The following is a 21133-nucleotide window of genomic DNA, read 5'->3' on the forward strand; positions in this document are numbered from 1 at the left end:
TTCAAGTGTTTTTTTATTTTTAACAATTAAGTACAATGTACACATTCAATGTCACTAAGGCTGGCTGATGGTTTGGAGTGAAAAATGGCCACCACATGAATCTGATCACTTTGTGACTCAACCTATTCTTTGATTTTCTCCTTCTCTGTGCATGATTGACCAAAGCAAACTTCTGCTTTGATTCTTCAGCTAACTCCTTTGACATAGAAACATATGAATTCCTCTCCTCCTCCCCTTTCATTTCTCACTTCTGTCCATCATATAGTCAAGTTTTACCTGGTATTCTGCAGCACGGGCCAGCTGCTGTGTGGCACTCTGGACATTCACGTCTGCATTCTCCACGTTGGCCTCTATACTATCTGCAAAACACAAAGAAATGAGCAAAATATATATTTAGCAGGTGTAATGACTGGAGAGGAGAAATTAACTGAACCTTTTTCCCCCCCCTTTCAGACATATCCGATGTACTGATACAACAGCTTGAGTATTGACTTATCGGCTGATAAGGAGTACTCCTTTATTATTAGTGTGATTCTAAAATCCATTCTAAATCTGAAAGCTGCTCTACCAACCTTGTATTAACATGCTAAGATGTTCATTCATTGCTATATGGCACAGTCTGTTACACTCTAGGAATCCTCGCCTAGAAGCAGGCGAACCTCATGTTTGTTTGAATATCAGCTTTTCCTCAAGTCCTGTGTTTGCTGAAGGGCGTCACAGATAGTGGGGCAACAGATGACAGTGGATCTGGTGATCTATGCAGGAGTCAGCGAGTGTGGCATCGAGGGAGAGAGCTTGGGACGCCAGGATTCACTGCAGAACTCTCCGTCAGTAAAACACTGAGGAAGGAGTGTGCCCACTTGACAACTCAACGGATGCCATCATTCACTACAATATCCCAAAGAGCCTTTGTGGAGTGTCTCAAGTGTGGATGTAAGGGATATTAACACCTTGTCCTAAACAAAGATCTGCTGCACCATGATCACATAGTAAGGATTCTTTGCATACAAATGCATTATTTTGTAATTTTACTAAAATGTAACTTTCTTTCTTCATACGATAAAAACACTGTTTCAGCAATCTATATGTTCATGAGTGGCAGCCTTAACATATATTGTTGTGTGAGCTGAGTTAAAGATGACAATGATAAATGATGGTATCAGATTCAATCATTGACTGGCGTACATGCTGGTATCCGATGCTACATGTCTGGAGGAATAAGGCATCTCCTTTACTGGAATGTGTATTGGAACAACTGAATTCGAGGACATGTGGCGTATACTGTGCAGCATTTATCACCTTTATTTTGCAGACATAAAATAAGAAAACATCTCAGTTGTGAACTATAGAGGAATCTATTAACTGCTGACAAAGACTCACCTATCATGTCTCCCTGCTCGTGCACCATCATCCCCAGGTCCTTGAAGATGTCATTGATGTCTGTGATGTCAGACTGAATAATGCAACACAAGAGAAATGGATCACGTGAAGTTGACACACAGACACGCTGAGATACTTTACATGGAAAGAGATCATGTATTTTACCTCCAACTGCCTGATGGACAACTCTCTCTCCTGGATCAGCCTCAGGTCTTCTTCAGTGATCGCCTCAGACTGAGTCTGAACCTGATAATCACTGCAGGAGGAAACCATGTAGATACAATAATAATACTTTTTTTTGTTGTTTTACAATTACAGGATTAACAATAAAGAACATGTGAAGTAAATCTACCTGGAGAAAGGAGCATTTCCAAAGCTGTCCTCAGGTTGTCCTCCCTGTTAAAGGAAATAAATAACAAACATCAAACGCCTACAAACATCAAAAGGCTGAACAGATTCTTGCCCTGCATTACTTTTTTATCAGTAACAACACAAGAAAGTAAAACGAGCGTACATAGAAACGCCAATAAAGTGTAAAACAAAACAAGAGAAAAAGGTCTGTTTGTGTTCAAAACGCAGCCTAGGAAGCATTTATGTGTCTTCTGTTTGCTTGTTACTTTGCTGAGATTAATAAATCAGATTGATAACAAGATGAAAAAAAAAAAGCCAAAAAATGTAATATATTAACAGGATGGAAAAAATACCAGTGACAACCTCCCCCTCTCTTCTGTGCTAAACAGTGTGATCACAAACAGCAGCAGGAACATGTATGTAAGGTCAGGTTTGCTCACATATCCACTTACGTTGTCAGAAGAATAAAAAATAAAAAAAATATATATATTTTTTAAAATGCTATTAATGCCCTCCTTAGCTTTCTAATCACTGGTCTACATCATGATGTTTGTTATCAGGCTGCAGGTTACTCACTGATACCCGGGAGCTGGCTCTCACTCTGGCCACAAACTCTCTCTCTTTGTCTGCCGCCTGCCGCTGAATCTTTTGAAAGCTGTTGAGGGCGGTGGAGAAGTCATTCAAAAGTCGCTCTTTCTGTATCTTCCTCTGACGCTAAAACACAAACGTTCACAGACATGCAATAACCAAAGAATATAAGCACAGAACTTGAAATCTTTTTTTTTTTTTAAGTTCAGTATTCAGTACCTGATCGGGGCCAACAGGTAGCGCACTGAAAGCCTTGATCAATCTGTCAGTCTCCTTGGCTAGCTGGTTGCCTTGCTGCTGTGTCTGTTGCCTGGTAAATACAACGTTTTATGTGAAAGTAGAGAAACTCTGGCCAACATTAAGAAAGTTAATTATTTTAAAGAGATTTGGTGACTCAGATATTATTCAAACCTTGTGACTGACTGATTAGTAAACATTTCTCTGACATACTTGGTTCGGAGCCTTTTCAAACACTGTTTCTTCACCTGCTATTTATAACATTTGTATATTTTGGAAATACAACTCAGCCCTCATAACTCACAACGTGTTTCTGAGCTGGCTGCTGTCCTGTGCGGATCCCTGCAGAGAAATGGTTCTCTGTAGCTCCGAGGCTGGCAAGAAGAAAGAGAACAGACATTATGATATCTCTCCTTGTGTTCACAGTGATTCACAAACATAGGTCACAAAAGTCTTTTGTTTGTACAGTATATAGTGTGTATTACTCAGAAGTGTGAGCTTCTGGATGTTGGAGCTGATGCTGTGCACCAAAGCACTGGGCTCCTGAAGAGTCCCAGCCTGGTACGCCATGATGGACAGCTGTAAAGACACACAACAACACAATCTGTCATTTTATGTATTTATTCATGCTAGCATGATTATAAGAAGCAATACACTTTTTTAACATGAAAATATGGTCCAACTAAGGTCTGTACTAAGGCTGTCAAATGATTTGTACCATCTTTTGCTGAGAGTAGTCGTCGTAGTTGTAGTTTGAATTTAATCGTGCTTTTATTTTGAAATACAGCAAAGACCTTCTGGTAGATTCAAGGTCACAACATTAACTTAACCATGGAAAAAGAAGCTTGTTATGGATCAAAAACTAAAAGAAAACATTTAAAAGCCACAGCAAAAAAAAAGTGAAATGTTTGATGTCATGAGGTGGATATTACTTTTGACTCATCAGTTGAGCTGTGTGTGAAATAAGACATTCAAAGACGCAGCAGTGTTGTTCTTTTTCCTCACTGTAACTATACAGGAACAAAATAGACTTCGACATTGCAAAATATCAAAATGTCTGCTAGGTTTTCCCATTCTCTTTTCATCCTTCGACTTTGGCCCCAATGAAGTATCACAGAAGTTGTAAGTGTTAACACTGTGTATAACATAATGGTCAGAGAAAACCTCCAAACATTTTCCTTACATTATTTGCTGGGAGTTAAAATGCTGTAAAAATGGCCTCTGCCCATGAAAGGAACTTTTAATAAGACTGAAAACAGCTTATGGCAGAGATTTTAAGACATAGAAACACTGAAGTAAGTAATGTGTGTTTGTAAGCCAAAGCTAAAATGAGGACTCCATAATAAAGATGTGTCGAGCTATACCAATTCTACAACCATTTCTTCCTTGACATCATCAAAATCTTAATACTAAAGAATTAATATGGATTCCGAACTAAGAGTACTTGCACCAAGGGGGTATTCAAGGTGTGAACAGGTAATATATTGTTAGATAACAACTGTTATTTGACAATAAAAATGCATTATTTAAATATTTGTGATGAAAGGAAAACATTAAAAAAATGATTAAATTGCAGTGCTGTAGCCTGGCAGTGAGGTCATGCTCCATAGGTTAATTTGTTTAGCCAAATCTAAATATCTATATGATCTGTTGGGGGAAAAAAAACTTAAATCATGTAAAATGTACTCAATACACTGTTAAACTGTAACTACATCAAGCCTAGCTTCATCAGTGCATGAACATTTTAGAGTTTCAGCAAAAAATAATGTAAAAAAAAAATGTCTGTTGTTTTTATAAAATGTCGAAACAGGTCATTTAAACTGACTTTAAATCACTAACAGAATGAGGAATTACCTCGCTTAGTGCAGTCTCCTCAAAGTGTTTATTTTTGTATCATGTATTTATTATTGCTACAGCTCTGTTGACATTGAGTATTCATGCTCCTGTAGCTACTCTCTGTCAGGAGGGATGATCACTGTGGGCAGCTCGTGCAGCACTTCGGACTCATCAGGACGGAAACAGAAGTGCAAGTGACCATATGTTAAGAAACTGTCAAATCGGCCGAAGTAATGCTGTTGAAATGTAACTAATACACCTCCCCGCATTAATAAAACAAGTTTCACAACACCTTCCTGCCATGTTAGTGTGTATTGTCCCTTTTACTTCAGAAACTGTCAGCAAAGAAATATGCGGAAATCACAGAATCTTTCCGATCCGATGACAGTAAGAAGGCTGCACAGAAAAACACTGTGCTTATCTGTCATTGTCTGGGTTAAAGTTGTTTTTAATTTAATCTTTATTTCACTTGTGACTCCAACATGCAGTTGGTAGAAAAGTATTTTAGTCACAATCAAAGTCGAAGATTTTTCTCACTCGTGTTTCGGAGAAGACCTTTTTTTTTTTTTTTTTTTGGTCTGCTTTACACGACGTGTCATCCATCACAACATGTTCACCGTGTGAATGCCTCTGTGTGGTTAATTCTTCATTTCAGATTAAGAACAGTAGTGTAAAAGACTCAACTTTACCTTCTTTGGGACTTGACTCAGCGGTGTATTTCCGGACTCTCGGCCACTTCCCCGTCACATGATGTCTGTTTTCCCTGAAGTCTACAGCTCAAGGAGAAAAAAAACATTTAAGAATCCATTCAGTATCATGGCTACATTTCTCAAATCACAACTAAAGCACATTGTAAAAAGAAAACATAAACCTCCAAAATGTAGTTTTTATTGAATAAATTGAATGCATCAATGACAAACAAACTCCAAAGACCTAGAGACTATCATTTATAAATATTATAATTGTCTGATCTGCTGATGCTTTTTACTCTCCTTTATGTTATTTTATTTCTTAGTGTCTTTCATTTTTGTTTTCATTTCAATCCCTGACACATTATGTATTTTGCACCATTCTTTTGCAAAGCCATTATTTTTAATGCACAATTTAATTATCGTCCATGACTACAACATGGCTAATTAAGGAGAAAAACGTGGCCTTACTACTGAATGAAGGGCTTCAAGAATGAACTAAAATTATGCCATGAGAATAACAAGTAGTATCTTTGCCTACATATAGTCTAATATTGATTTGATCAAGGACTTATGGCTTAAGTATTTAAGTAATCATATTACAAATCACATTTTAATGTTTTAATACTATAAAAAAAGTGGTTATAGCCAGTTAGAATGGCAAGACATTTTACCAAGTTCTTCATACTAATATGCCACTTCATTTTAGATACAGTTCATATATCATACAAACAACATTGTGGTTTCCCCATATGTCATTTTGTGTTTTTGTTTTAAAAATGGTCTTCATCATCATTCATGTCTGATGCCATCGATTACAGAAAAACAAAATATGGACTATGGTTTGGTTAAGTAAACGTGTTTTGTTTTGAAAATAAAACTGTTACATAAATCTTGTTTGTTGTGTGTCAGGTTTCAGGAGGTTTTTTTTCCTTTAAATAATGGCAGGAAGCTGATTCCACAAATGTTAGGAAGCATAGCATGTTTACAAAGACATACAATTTGATTCTAATAGGATGTATTTAGCCAACAAAGACATACCAAGAATAAGAACAAGAATACCAGGTAAACTGCAGAGGTCAAAATAATTCATGTTTGAATACAATCATGTGACAACTGTCAGTAAATCTAATAGGTCAGAACCCTCGTAAACTCAATAAACAATAATCAGTGAATGTCTTGTCAAAATGGGCAAGGCCTCTCTTAGTCAGTGGGCTTTCTCTAAATTGAGGTAAACACTTTTAAACTCTCTACCATAACCATCTTAACACTTCAGACCAACCGTAACACTTGTAACAAAGGGCTTTCTGTTTTTATTTTCATTCTCATTATTCTACTTTTATTTTTGTCTTAAAAACTTCCTGCTGACAAGTGTTGAGAACTAGGTTGTGTGCTTAAACGCTAAAACAACACATTTGTCCACTGTGATTGTGTTGTCCATGTTAAATCTCAATATAACTATCCTTAATATTTCCCCCCAAAAAAACTTTTCTTTTAATGTTAACTTACAATTAGTATTATTTTTAAAATAAATGTCATCACTAAACATGTCTTGGTCATGGACTGCCCTGTTATCTGTTTGCTCATTAATGGAGAGCACATACTGTAGATCCAACTACCTCTGGTAGGTGCTATAGTACTAGAGTAGACATTTATGAATGGTATCCACTACATCATGGTTGGTGGTGGGTTTTAATAGCTCACAGATAAATCAGTGAATCCATCTGGTTGTGAGGAATGATTTAAGAGCCTTTATTAAAGTAACACTTAAAAAATACCAACAACTACAAGCAGAACTCACGTCAATACAAATAAACAACGATATGCATTCAAATGCAATTAAGTGATGTTAAGTATTGTTTTTTTTTGCAGAAGAGATCCTATGAGAATGAGAATGTTTATATATCATCAATGTTTATATTCTTTAATAATGACGTTATTAGATGTGCTTTATGTGTTTGTTTTGCTCAACAGCTAGTAGCCATTGTAGTGAGAATGCCCATTAAAGTGATGCCGTTGTAGTTCGTAGTCAACAAGATCTGCTCCAACAGTTCTTTTCCTTTCTCTCTTGCCACCACAGAGCACATGGCGTTTTTCCACATATTCACCAGTGTCCCACCTGGTCCATGAAAAAAGTAACAATGATGTTGTAGGCTCAGAGAAAAGCAAATCAATTTGATATTAGAATATTTGTGTGCCTGTGTGTGGCTATCATACCCAGAGTTCTGTTGATGCTATCCAACCAGGAGAAGGTATACAGTGAGTTGTTCTCTTCTGTGCTCAGTCCTTCAATATTTGGGGCAACATCACCCTCCTTGATGTACAGATATGACACAGGGAACACATTTAGAAGAGTACCCAGATTTTTCAAAAACAATGTAATTTAGATATATTTGGATGGATGAGGTTGTGGATAAAAGTACCTTTAAGACTCGACTTGGCAAAGGAATCAAAAACTTTGAAGCCATTTCCAAATTGGACTGGAAATGTGCAGCAGCAACATACTCTGCTGAGTTCTGCCAGCTGTTTGCAAATGACACCTCTGGAGCGGCGTAGTGGTTTTTCCTGGAGGAAAGGATAAGACAGAAGGTGTTCAGACATCAGAGAGTTTAAAGGATTTGTTCATCATGTTTAGGAATATCCAATTGGCAACAAGCTTCACAACAAGAGGTAGAGGAACACTATAAATAGAGTAATGGACCTTCAACCTGGAATATAAGTAGTTTAGCAACCATGGTGGAAGGACAAGGAGGCTGTGATAAGGCAAGCAAAATGCATCGCCAAAGAAATTGCATTTAGCTATTTGTTGCCTTTACTGGATTGGACAACTGTGTTGGGAGGAGAGAGTGGGGACGACATGCAATAAAAGGCCATTGGTGATGAGGACTATATCCTCTGACATGGGGCACACGTCATAACCACTATATGCTTGGTATCACAATCAAATCTCTGGACTTAACCTTTTAGCAATATTCCGCTGTTGTTGTTTTTTTATTAGTAGTATTTTCTCCATATATTTGATGAAAACAAGTTATCATATATTTCTAAGCAATATTAAGACGTGCTCATAATACCATATTTATAAGCTTTTAGTTTTCATCCAATGGTTGATGGGTGGAGGTAGGAGTAGCGGAGTTAGGATTGTTGTTGACATTATGCCAGGTAGTTGTGCTAAAAAGACCAGTCCTTTAAGCCTGACTGTCCGTGTTGTTAACCTTTGGGCTCTCTCCCACAACACATTTGGCAGAATGTCCAAAGCCCACAACGTTCCACAAATTCTCCTTCTAGTCCAATAAAACATTCAGAAAATGGCACATTACAAAATAATGTCTAACGAATGAATAGATTACTTGGCGTTGCAAACAGCAGATGCATAAGTTGAAGCCATTTGGGCCTGCCAGTAGAGACCCAAGAGAGCATCTTTCTTCTCATTTTCAGGAAGAGGACTGTCAGTCGCAGCTTTAAGGCCCTTCATCACACACAAAAGAACATAACTCTAGCAATTTAGCATCAATATAAGTAGAGCAGATTACCATAACAATAATGCACTTCATGAGAAAAGCATGAAACTTCTAGCATAGTTATTGTATGACATAATGTTCATCTTTAGATGGTAGATGTCATCATTTGGAGATAGCATAGGACATTATGCCTCAAATGCCTACACTGTGTGGTTCCTGAATTAAACATAATTTGTTCAGCATTATAGACTCAGGGGACTGGCAGCAATCTTGGATTTGGCATCTCATTGACCGTGGCAGGTAAATCTTAATTCCCCCCACATTAGAAAAAAAAAGTGATGGTATAAACTATGCTAAGTTTCATGCTTTTCTAATAAAGTGCAGGATTTGTCATAATGAGAGCTTACAGTATCTGCTCTACCAACATTATAGGTTCCCAAATAAGGAAATGTTGATGTGGATTTGTAAATCCTTTACCTGAAAAAAGGCATCCCATTTAGACATAGCATCAGGGAACAGAAGTGAGCAGTCGGCATATGTGGCGCAAACGTTCGTAACACCCTCAGGCACCTGCATCTGGACCTATAGTAATACATGAAATTCAGACATCATTCCACTCAGTCACTATGGTATAATGTAAACCTTAGCTATTTTAAGGTGAAACCATTGTTCAGTCCCCGAGCCTTTCATTTGGATGGGGCTTCCCCAACAACCCTTTTGATGTTTAAAAGACAGAGTGGTCTTCAATGACAGTTAAAATAGAAATTGAGCTCCAATCCTTGACTACTCCTGGAGGACGACTCCAGGCAGGTCCAGTCCTATTGGCCTGTCCAAAGCTTGGGGTCTGAGGTTTAGTCTCAGAGAAAGAGAAAAAACTGTTTGTGTACCAGAACTCCTTCTCCCATGAATCCATTGTGTGCAGCGGAAAGGAAGGGCAGAACAGAAACAAAGTAGTTTCCACCTGAAGGAGAAAGAAGGGTTTTGGAAATAAAAAAATGGATGACAATTTTGGGAAGACATATACCAGTAACCAGTGGTACCATGTCAGTATCTACATTTTTTAGAGCAGAAATAGTTCATTTTGTATTTTTTTTCTACTTACAGCCCCACCAACTCTCAGAAGAAATACACATAGTATCCCCCGTCTCCATGCCACAGGCTGTAGTACCAGTAGGGTCAATGAGGCGCCCTGTATAATCAAGACATGTACAATGCTTGTTGGTGGCCATTGTCCATTTTTTCACCTGTTTTTTTTTCCAAGGATGAGCATATTTTTTTCGTTGAATAGGAGAAAATCAGTTAAAGTTGGATATGATGTAGTTTTTATTAGGTGACGCAAGATTTCAGTTCTCTCCATCTGCTGTGTTACTGATTTAGTCTTAGTGCAGCATCATTAATTTAAAATCCCATCACCACCGCAGCATCCACCTGCAGACTCAGACTGGGGTTTAAGATATCATTACTCCTCAAATTCTGCAAATAAAATAAATCAAATATGTTTCATTTGACATTTTCATTGCTTGTGTTTAGATTAATACATTTCCGATCACAAGGGGAAGCATGTTCCTTAAAGATACTTCGGCAATGGTTCCCAACCTTTGGTCCTGGAACTGCTCTGAAATTCTCAAAATTCAATTAAATTTGAACATAACCAAAATCAAGGCTGATTTTTTTAAATTTCATTATTCATTATTATTTTTTACATTTTATTATTTAATGTTCCTAGTAAAAATGTTCAATATAAAAAATAAATGCTGAAATTTGGTGTACTGCAGTGTGAGGAGTTAGCCTAGAGCTACTTTACATCTGCAGTCCCTTGGTAGGTCTAGGTGATATCGAGTCACAAGACTTCAAATAGTACTTTTTTTTTTTTTTTTTTTTTTTTTACATGAAAATGAACCTACCTGAAGTCAGCATCCATCCAAGCTGAAGCGGCAGTCCCCAAAATGGACTTTCATTTGCACCTGTTCCCATGGATCCCATTAATGGGTCTGTGCTAGCGATCAAAAATCTGTAAAGACTCATGCGGTGAAGAAAGTTATAGGGATTTGGCATCAGGACATTATTCTGTATCGGCAGTTCAGTAAGTTGGCTGGCTGTTTGTGCCCATAAAATGGGCATGCCATTATCTAGAACAACCGCAGAGCTGCTGAGTGAAACAGCACAGGCCAAGAGGCTGAGGACCGATAGATGCAACATAGCTGAGGAGCTTGGACTGCACACAGGAATGGCGTCAACTACATTATCCCTTGACATGGATTTTACTTATAAACCCCTGCAGATAATATTGTTTATCAAAACAAACAAAGCACTCCTGCACAAGGACATCGCACTTTGTCCAGTGGACCTTCATTGACAGACTGATTACATGATGTGAGTAAATATAACTGGAAACTCTCTTTAAATACTTAACCATAGGTTTCACAGACTAACCTCATCAAACAGTAACCAATGAATCAGTAGACCTCGGTACACCAACTTCTTTTTTGCAATCACCTGCTCTCATGGTTTCTCATGCCATTGCGATGCTAAAGATACCCAGCTGCTAAAGATACCCAGCTGCTAAAGATACCCAGCCAATCCTAGCCAGTCTCTCTACAGTAATCACAGATCAATATCCATCTTAGATCAACCTCACTCATACCCACAAAGTCTGCTCAACCTGGGTGTCATGATGAATGACCAGCTAACATTTAAGATTGATGTGTTCCTGATTGCCCAGTTATGTCTGTTTGCGCTGTACAACATCAGGAAGATTGACATTGACATGACATACTATCTGGATGTAACAATAATTACTTTTACATTAGTCCAATAAGTGCTTATACAAAAAAGACTGCTAGTCACTACCGTCACCGCTGACAAGGTAGTGATACCTGCAGAACTATAGAACACTTGTCCAAGCTGCACAACCCAACAGTTGACACACATGTTGGCCTGTTTTTTGAAACCTTGGAAGGTCATTAACATGGTATATAGCATATGGTTCATTCCCCTTAGTCACTGACCTTGGAAATGAATTGTTTGCCATGAGAACGGTGTGCAAACGGGTTGTGATTGGTCCATGTCCACTAAATGACAAGCAGTGAATACAGTGTTGGACCCTTAGGTCAGAGGCTCCTCCAGCAGCCAGGACAGGGCTCCTGTCTTTTCCATACATATAGTTTTATATATTTATAGTTTTATAATCTGATAAAAAACAGACACTTTGAACGGATTAAAACAGTCAGTATTCATTAAAAACAGGGACTAACCAGGACTGAGCACAGTTGCTTCTTGTGCTGTACATAACATTGTAATATACAGCACATGGCTTTATCAGAAAGAAAAGTCTATCTGCTGTTGAAACAAAGTCCGGCCACTGGCTTTCTGGTGTTTAAGTTATAGTTACTGAACTCCGCTCAGAGAGCTCAAGCTATTTCGTAGGGCAGTCACACGGCTCCCTTTATTTGTTCACCATCTTGCCCCCATGTGACGTGACCACATAGTGCATTGTCCCTCTGCACCATCTTCTTTTCTTTCCTTCTCTCTTTCACACACACACACACACACACACACACACACACTCGTGTGCCACTCTATTTGCTTATACTTTGTTTTCTGTAGTTTAGTTTATGATAGTTATTTGTTTGATTGAGTTTCATTGATTAACTTGATGTGGCTTTGTCAAAAAAAATTCTGTTACTATTTAAAGAGCAGTTGTTTGTGATTGTTTTAGAGCACATTTAGTCTAAGTATGAAATGTGCTATATAGATGAATTTGATTTGACTTGACTTGATTACTGGTATATTTGCATTGTGATATAAGTTTGGTGCAAGGGCTTTGTGTTGGGATTTCATGCCTTTAATTTATTAAATACAGATTAATAATAATTTTAGTCTTTAAGTAATTAATCTGAGACTGAAATTGTAATATGTCGTTGTACTCTGGTATCAGAGTGGAGCCACTAGGTTTTTAACTGAGTTTAATAATATTGATGATTTATAGTAATAATTAAATAAATATAATTAATGTTAATTTGAAAACCACGAATAAATGTTGCCTGCATATTAGCTCTGCAAAATCCCAACACTGTTTTACAGATCTGTTTGTTTGTTTGTCCTCTTTTTGACTCTTCCAAATGTTTTTGTTCTGTTTCACCAATGGCAAGAAACCGATGCTTGAATTGATATTAAGATGCTTTGTATGTTTAAAGGACAATTGCTAAAGGGGGTGAATCGGATATTATTTTTATGTGATGTCAAATAATTATAAGCTCTTTTTCAGTGCTTTTCAGTAATGAATCTCTGAATTAATGTATTTTACAGTAAAATACTTTACCAAGATAATTTGATCTTATCTTACTTCAGGTTACATTTTAGAGATCCATGTCATCACAGCACTGAACATATGTTATGGTCTATGATTTTATCTGTCAACACTTTAATTTTAAGGACTTAAATCTAATTTCAACTAGGGAAGGTCCATACTACTTTTTCATGACAGATGAATCCTTGAACCCATTACAGGGATTAAAATTTTTTATTGAAATAAAAGTGCAGTTTTAAAATAATTTCCATTAGAAGAATACAATTTTAAAATAAAAAGTAAAATACACAATAAAATACACATCCAAAAATTACAAATCAATTTTTAAATCCAAACTTTAAATTACAAAAAGTATCACATGTTAAACAGAAAGGACCCAGTCACAGTATAATAATATAGTTTTGTTTTTATTTTAAATCACCTAAGTATTGTTTGCAATTCTCATTCAGCTTTTCTTAATTATATACTTAGAGTTTCTGTTTGTGTGTTTGTCTAGCTCAACAGCCAGTAGCCATTGTAGCAAGAACGCTCATGAAAGTGATGGAGGAGTAGGCTTTGGTTGACAGGAGCTCCTCCAGCAGCCGACTGCCTTGCTCTCTTGTCTTCAAAGAGCACATGGCTTTTTTCCAATAAGACACCAATGACCCGTCTGGCAGATGAAAAAAATCATAATGATCCTGTTATACTCACATTCTCACACCCATTTTATTTTTATGTTTCTGACTACTTACCAACAGCTGTGTCGAGGGTGTCCATCCAAGAGAATGTATTCAGTAAGTTTTTCTCCTCTTCTTTCATATTTTCAATGTTAGGGGCAACATCGTTCTCCTTCATGTACAGGTATGAAACAGGGAACAACATTTAGAGAAAAATCAGTATTTAAAAAACGTATTTTTTTTCAGAGTGGATCGATAGGGTTGTGGGTATATGTACCTGTAAGACTCGGCTTGGCAGAGGGCCCATAAACTTTGCAGCCTTTTCCAAATTAGATTGGAAATGTGCTGCAGCAACAAACTCCCCTGCGTTCAGCCAGCTTTTTGCAAATGACATCTCTGGAGTGGAGTAGTGGCCCTTCCTAGTGGAGGAGAGGACAAGAGAAAGACATCATAAAGTTTAAAATATTTGTTCAACATTTCAAAGAATATAGTCTTGATTGTCTTGTAAAAATATCATCCAAAAGTTGTGATATATATTTAAAGAAAGCAGGTTAAGAAAACATAAAGATTGGAGACATTGTGAAACAGTTGGCCTCAACACAAAATCATTCCTCATTTACATAATAGCAAAACTACTGTATAGTCCCTGTCTGCTTATAATCTTTGGTAGTCTGAATTACGAATATGTGAAAACTAGACAGAAAAAGTTCTGTTGTTAATTACAAAAAGACTAGTGGGAAAAAATACTAGTAATGGGAAGTTCTTCAATTCCACAATGAAGAACTTAATTTAAAGCTGAAACCTCCGGGGCTGAAAAAAAAAAAAAAAAAAACTCTTCTAAACTGCAGTTTCTTCATTGACCATTTGAGGCTCGCTCAAAAAAACATCATGCTGTAGGGTTTTTGTAACTATGATTTAACTTTTGGGTCAAAGTAAAGGGTTCATGATTATTGTTACCTTTCAAAGTGGAGATGATGTCAGTTAGAAGACTAGTTTTTGATTTCTTTTTAGCTCTGCTTTGTTAATCTTTGGTTTCTCTCCTAAAAGAGAGTTCTTTTAGCTTCTTAGTTCTTGTGAGGAACTTATGGTTTCTGTCTAATTTGGCAACCCCTGTGAATATGCTATATTTTTGACAGTCAAATGTATCACTCATCAAGAATCTTTACTCAAATATTTATGTAAAAAAAAAAAAAACCTCTTTATATAGCGTGCAGCAATTACGTTTGTTGACAATGGCCTTAATTGGTTTCTTAGTTACTAAAAAGGTATCAGTCCTAATTAAATCAGAGGAGCTCTACGAAATAAAATTTAGGTGTCTTAAAGCTAGACAGACAGACAGACAGACAGACAGACAGACAGACAGACAGACAATCAGACAGATAATTACTTGGCGTCACATGCAACAGTTGCATAAGTTGAAGCCATTTGAGCCTCCCAGTAGAAATGAAGGACAGCGTCCTTCTTCTCATCATCAGCTAGAGCAGAAGCAGTCGTTGTGATGAGAGCCTTAATAAAATACAAAGAACATTTCAGAAAGTAAACACAAGCACCAGACATTCTACATTGATATACAGTAAGTGCCACTGTTAGTGGATTTGTTGTGATTGTAATTTACCTGAAAAAAGGCATCCCACTTCGACATGGCATCAGGGAAGCGAGTTGAACAGTCGGCATGTGTGGTGCAATACTCTGTAACACCCTCAGGCGCCTGCATCTGGACCTAAAAATGTCACACCAAGTCATCATTACAATCGTTATTACTATTATAAAAATGATCAACACCTTTGAGTTTTAAAGGCGTCTAGCTGCATGGCTCTGGTTTAAGGAAGAACGTGTGTCTCAATCATAGTTGAAAGTCATGAGTCAGAGAGGTCATTGCAGAGGATATACTGGATTTCTGCTATAGACTAGTTACGTGTAAAATGTCACACATTCTTTCTTTCAGGAAACCGTTGTTATGTCCCTGAACTTTTCGGAGTCAAGTCTTTCTGAAAAGTCTCTTTAATGTTTTAAATTGAAGGTTCAAATTGTTTGGCTTAATGAGGAACTAAGGCCCAAACGATTGACTTAAATGTATGTTTACTCTGTGAATGACCCATATGTTAATAGCTATCGTTTTTTTTGATTATTTCCATTTGCTTAATAATAGCATGTGAGCATAATCATAAGAATGTTAGCATGTTAATGCTAGGATTTAGAAGCCTTTCGGAGGAGAGGTGAAAAGTTTTCAAGATGTTCAATATGTCCAGTTGCCTTTGGCTCAAGCCTCAAAGTAAAGATTTACCATATTGTCCTTATTTCCCTGAATACAGCTTCAGGAAGCTTCAACCCTTAAGCCGATGTTATAAACTCTGGACAGTGTCTGAAGAGTCAGATCTAGCGTTGGGCAGACTTGTCCTTCCAAGCATCGGTTGTCCTTTCAAGTGTATTCAGGAAAAGCTCATTGTCTTTTTCGAAGGGCATTCTTAAAAGGCAGAGAAGATTTTTTCTCCAGATACACTTTTTTAAGTTATTGTTTGAAATTGTCTTTCGGTCCTGACACTAATTAATATTCATGTGCTCTGAAAAAGAAACGAAAAAAAATTCTCAGCTGTAGCAGTTGTAAACACGTATAAACTTGAACCAATGTCGGCACTGGTACACCTTTTATAAACCAATCAAGCCTTTCTTCTCCATGCATGCATGAGCCCACTCTCAAAGCTGAAATCCACTTCTAGACTAATGGCGCTAGTGCATATAAGGTGCGTGGCTTTTGTGGGAGCACAGAGCAGAGGCGGTGGGTAAATACGGGGAGCAGAGAGAATGCTACTAGTCATGCTAGCTTTTGAAAATTACCAAACCTGCTTTTAAATTAAGTTATATTCAACAGCTTGTGTACCTGTACTCCTTCTCCCATGAATCCCTTGTGTGCAGCCGAAAGGAAAGGCAGGGCAGAAAGAAAGTAGTTTCCACCTGAAGGAGGAAGAAGCTGTTTAAAAAGAAGAGTCTTAAAGTCGAATTTTTCTTTTTAGAGCAGGCCTAGACCATACTCATTTATTCTCATTTTCTACTTACAGGCCCACCAGCTCTCAGTCGAAATACAAAGAGGATCATCTGTCTCCACTCCACATGTTGTAATACCAGTTGGGTCAACCAGACGCCCTGCAGCATAAAAGTAAAGTACAATGCCTTCAATTTAAACTGTTTTAATGATTATTTCAGGATTACGGGGTAAGCATGCTTTTCCATTGACTGGGAGAGTCTCAGTCAAAGTTAGATTGTATTTAATACGTATGGAAAATGCAGTAGATTTGAATTGATTCAATGAAACCTTTTGCAACCAATGAAAACATTTTTTTTTTTTATATTTACCTGAAGTCTTCATCCATGCAAGCTGAAGCGGCAGTCCCCAAAATGGACTTTCATTAGCTCCTGTTCCCATGTATAAAATTAATGGGTCTGTATTAGCAATCAAAAATTTGTAAAGACTCATGCGGTGAAGTAAGTTCCAGGGATTTGGCATCAGGATGTCATTCTGTATCGGCAGGTCGGTCAGTTGGCCGGCTGTTTGTGCCCATGCAACGGGCATTCCATTATCGAGAATAACTGCGGAGCTGCTGAGCGAAACAGCACAGGCCAAAAGGCTGAGGACCGTGAGACGCAACATGGCTGAGGAGCTTGGACTGCAGACAAGGAATGCTTCAAGCGCATCTTCCCTTGACTGAGAGTTGGCTTATATAGATCTGCAGGTTAGATTTTTTTTGACAAGCACTAACAAGGACAAACACTAATCCATGTTAAACTTTGTTCAGTGGACCTGCATTGGCAAACAGATAAGATTCTGTGAGCAAATAAAACTCTAAACTCTGTTTAAATCCTCAGAAAAAAATCCTCACAAACACGAAAGCCAGCAAAAGCACACCATCAAAGAGCCCCCAATGAAGTCCTCAGTAGACCTTTGACATCATTTCTCATATGAAAACCAGTGACATACAAAGCTGAATGATCTTTCAAACACATTGGATTCTTTTTGGAGGACTGGGATCTGAATTTGTTGGAAAACACTCTCATCTATAGAAACAATTTGAGGAAACGGTTTTTAGCAATGCTTTGTTAAAAGCATGCTCTTTATAACTTTATTTTTATTGCAACACAAGCCAAGTGATAGAAAATAGTACCTATGGCACATCACATTGCTATTAAAGTATTGAATGACAATATTGAGGCACTCTTCTACAAAAAAAGCAGCTGTTCTATAATTGATTTATTTAAACTAGAATATAATATTTTCGTGGGCTAGTTCTTTCTTGTCCTTCCTCCTTGTATGAAAATGCATAACCCAGGGCTTAGTATTAGATTATTTTTTTATGATAAAAATCATTCAATTTTCTTTCTTTTCACCTCCTTTAGTAGTACAAACTTTTGAATTTCGGTAGAGCTTTACAGACAGCTTTTTTAAATGCTGTCTGTATGTGAGTGTAGCTTCTGCAGGACTCCATTGAAAAATACGTTTTTCAACCTTAATGGGACTTTCTTGGATAAATAAAGGTTGAATAAAAATTTTTTAGTTAGTTTACAGTACACCAAGAAAATCTATTGCAAAGGTTTGTATGATAATTCCTTCTAATATTATTACACCAAAAGTCCCAGAATGCTAATTCCATCTATTAAGCTAGGAGATTTTTATTGTATTTTTATACAAACACTCACACACACACACACACACACACACACCAAATAGAGCAACAATAAATTCAGCCAGTCTAACAGATGACTTGAGTCGATCCTGAAATAGACTTTGAATCCATGGATCCATGTTTTTGAATCAAAAATCAATTTTGATAATCGATTTTGAATCGAAACGTCACCCCAAGAATTAAAATTGAAATTAAAAATCGAATTCTGAGAGACCCAAGATTTCCAGCCCTCGTCTTAGGGTTAAACCATGATTTCTGCACACGTATTTTTTGGCAGTTGCTGATGCCTTTTACAATATTGACTTAAAATATTATTCAAAATATCAAATTGATGTCATGCATATAATATAAACAATTCATGTTGCTTTAACATTTTCACCTCAGTTGCACTCTCTAAAACCTCAAGAACTGTTCTTCAAAGGGATCTTTGTCCTGCAGGTAAACAGAGTTGAACTTGAGCTGCATGAACTCTTAGGAGACAACTTTGTATGTTTGCAAAGTGTCCCGGAAAAATGGTTAACTCAGGCCAAAAGAGTAAATCCAACTCACTCTTTGTTCTTGGTTTCATGTCAATTCTATGATGATGTTCTCGTTATTGACCTTAGGGTAACGTAAGTTGAGGTAATGACTGAATATGCTGGGGGCTTCATTCCTTTATAGTCAATAAACAGGACTCTGGCATGTTTTTGTTGTCAAACTAAACACATTTATATAAAGCACCCAATTACCAAAAAGTAGCTTATTTTGGCTGACGTTTAACCGGATTGAACCTTGATTTGTAAACACAGTGTCTAGCCAGACTTTCACATACCAGCAAATGTCCAATCAAAGCACTTATCAGTTACCTAAATACTCTTGTTGCACTAGTTTGACCAACTGTGTTTGAACATTGATGCCAATTCAGGATAGCAGGATAAAACACAGTTGCATTCCCTTTTCAAACATTTAAAAATGCCAAAATTGATTTTCAAGTGAAAAAAAGTCTTGGGCCAAGTTTTTTTGATGTCATTTACCCACTTAGCAGTTCATAGAACCATTTGCATTATTTTTGAGGTAAAGCACAAGGTGAAATAATATCTGACGTCGTTTTTCACCTCCTTGGCCTTTACTACCATAATTAATTCAAACATTCATACATTCAGTCATTCATAGTTGTCAGTAATGTGATGCATTACACAAATTCAAGTTCCTTCACTATTTATTTGTTTAAGGGGAATAACAGGGGTCAGGCTAACTCTGTTGTTTCTGCAAAACCTGTTCCTGTTTTTCCTTGTCTGCAGGTAAAGTCTGGAGGCAAAGGAGAGAGAAGTGGTGTTGGGGAAATTCCAGCCTTTTCATTTTGAGGCTCATAGACATGACACAGAAGAAGCAAGTTTTCCAGCCCTATACTGCCTTAGATTAAACTAAAAAAGACCTGGATTTTACCAAGACAACCAGTGAATATCCGCTTACACGTGAATCAGGAAGTGTTTCTGGCTCTGTAAAAGAGAGGAAACACAGAGAAACAGAGTTCATTGTAGAAAACCTGCTCCTGACCAGGTTATGTTCATAGACTCAGTTACCATAGCAACTGACTCCGCTAATAACCTATTTCTGTCAAGGACTTAAATTACCTTTGTGTCTGAAACAAAAAATACAATGTTTTTCTAATTTCAGGGTTAGCTAATGTGTGAGCTAATCAACCAATACCTCAAAAGTTAGGGGAAAAATGCAATTTCACTTCTTTTTGGAGCCAAAATATACACAGTTGATTTCAGTTGAGTTTGAGATCAATTCACATTAATGAGAGGCCTAAGATGATTGATGATGGGGGTACCATTTTATATCTTTAAGGTTATCAGCACCATACGACGTTTAGCAGACAAGTGTGTCGAGTTGAACCTGACAGTGCTGCCACTGTTCATTTGTAGGAGTTGATGGAGCGGCACATCTTGCCAGTTACCTGCCTATTACTCTATACAGTAGTTTGGATTTTTCCTTGTCTGTGTTACAGACCATGTGTCTTGCTGACTACGATTGTAAAAGTATGAAGGCAGGTATTGAACCAATAAGGGAAAAGCATGTTGGTCTTAGGCCTGGTGTGTCTCATTTGACTTGTTTACCACCCTGTGAGTTATAATTAACAAGTAAACATACTGTTTTATTCAACACACACAACTAAAACTGTTCTTTTAAAATTGAAAAACCCACACTTTTGTTGGTCATGTCAGGGCCAGAATGCTTGTTAAATGTGTTAACCTGGCAGCTTATTATACAGTGGGAAAAAAAGAGTTAATAAGTTACAGACACTGAACAGTTTTATAAAGTCATGAAGTATTTTTAAATGGAAAATGAATGAAAAATAGATTCAACTTCACTAAATACTGAATAAACAGTATACACAGAAAATGTACAAAAAAATAAAATAATTATTTTACTTACAAGAAACTCATATTTTGTCAACAGGCAAGTGTGGCTAATTGCACAGATAAAAACAATCAGGCTGTGGCACACAATCACAATGGAGGGGGATCACACAAAGGCAAGAATTGAACCACTGGGCAACAATAAAACAAAAAATAAAAGCGGAATCACTAGAGTCAGTATAGAGAAATCCAGGCTTTAGCCCTATCATAACAACCTACACATTTGAAATTACAATTTTAACAAGTCCTGTTGCTGCTGTGCTGTTTGAAAAAGTTGCATCTGTATTTGTTATCCAACAAACAGCTTTGTTAATGAGTGCTCTATTATCTGTAATGAACAGTATCTATGTTTGGATCTGACTTCATCTGAAGAAATTGTACATCAGTTAGTATGTTATCCTAGCAGGACACAATGTTTGCATGACAAGGTTCAGACAGTTTAAGCAAATCTGCGGGTACACACTGCAGTGCACGTTATTTAACCTTTGTTAAGAAAAACAAGAGAACAGAGTGCTGGGTGTCTGAGACATGCAGTGTTGTTTCAA

At 37.1% G+C, this 21133-nt stretch overlaps 3 protein-coding genes across 4 annotated transcripts in view; all 3 read right to left on the bottom strand.

The window, feature by feature from the left end:
* The window catches only part of stx7l (syntaxin 7-like), a 280516-nt gene extending 275352 nt beyond the window's left edge, over positions 1–5164 (bottom strand). For both annotated transcript variants that reach the window (XR_013781179.1, XM_079367942.1), the window contains exons 1-9: positions 5082–5164; positions 3042–3135; positions 2861–2930; positions 2539–2629; positions 2308–2445; positions 1733–1776; positions 1546–1636; positions 1381–1453; positions 277–359 (exon numbers count right to left, since the gene is read on the bottom strand). Coding sequence is in view for 1 of the 2 variants with exons in the window: in XM_079367942.1 (XP_079224068.1) it covers positions 277–359; positions 1381–1453; positions 1546–1636; positions 1733–1776; positions 2308–2445; positions 2539–2629; positions 2861–2930; positions 3042–3126 (675 nt within the window). In the remaining variant the exon portion in view is untranslated. The remainder of the gene's footprint in view (positions 1–276; positions 360–1380; positions 1454–1545; positions 1637–1732; positions 1777–2307; positions 2446–2538; positions 2630–2860; positions 2931–3041; positions 3136–5081) is intronic.
* A 1825-nt stretch (positions 5165–6989) lies between these two features.
* On the bottom strand, positions 6990–10752 carry LOC306839267 (protein LEG1 homolog). Its single transcript, XM_079367860.1, has 8 exons — positions 10447–10752; positions 9645–9731; positions 9430–9503; positions 9020–9124; positions 8432–8550; positions 7505–7646; positions 7299–7395; positions 6990–7200 (listed from the first exon to the last, which is right to left on the bottom strand). The coding sequence occupies exons 1-8, from the start codon at positions 10739–10741 to the stop codon at positions 7049–7051; spliced, it is 1071 nt and encodes a 356-aa protein (XP_079223986.1). The 5' UTR covers positions 10742–10752; the 3' UTR covers positions 6990–7048.
* A 2299-nt stretch (positions 10753–13051) lies between these two features.
* Positions 13052–17223, bottom strand: LOC306839258 (protein LEG1 homolog). Its single transcript, XM_079367849.1, has 8 exons — positions 16859–17223; positions 16562–16648; positions 16386–16459; positions 15123–15227; positions 14895–15013; positions 13785–13926; positions 13583–13679; positions 13052–13500 (listed from the first exon to the last, which is right to left on the bottom strand). Exons 1-8 carry the CDS (start codon positions 17151–17153, stop codon positions 13349–13351), a joined length of 1071 nt encoding a protein of 356 aa, XP_079223975.1. The 5' UTR covers positions 17154–17223; the 3' UTR covers positions 13052–13348.
* Positions 17224–21133: the final 3910 nt, after the last annotated feature.

This window comes from Symphodus melops (genome assembly GCF_947650265.1).
Source record: "Symphodus melops genome assembly, chromosome: 1".
NCBI lineage: Eukaryota > Metazoa > Chordata > Actinopteri > Labriformes > Labridae > Symphodus > Symphodus melops.

Excerpts from the sequence above, each read along its gene's own strand:
- LOC306839267 (XM_079367860.1), bottom strand. The coding sequence starts at position 10,741 with ATGTTGCATCTATCGGTCCTCAGCCTCTTGGCCTGTGCTGTTTCACTC. Across the intron at positions 9,732-10,446 it reads TGGATGGATGCTGACTTCAG|GGCGCCTCATTGACCCTACT; the intron begins GTAGGTTCATTT and ends TTGATTATACAG. Across the intron at positions 9,504-9,644 it reads TTCTGAGAGTTGGTGGGGCT|GTGGAAACTACTTTGTTTCT; the intron begins GTAAGTAGAAAA and ends TTTCTCCTTCAG.
- LOC306839258 (XM_079367849.1), bottom strand. The coding sequence starts at position 17,153 with ATGTTGCGTCTCACGGTCCTCAGCCTTTTGGCCTGTGCTGTTTCGCTC. Across the intron at positions 15,228-16,385 it reads TCATGGGAGAAGGAGTACAG|GTCCAGATGCAGGCGCCTGA; the intron begins GTACACAAGCTG and ends TGACATTTTTAG. Across the intron at positions 13,927-14,894 it reads ACTGTTGCATGTGACGCCAA|GAAGGGCCACTACTCCACTC; the intron begins GTAATTATCTGT and ends CTCCTCCACTAG.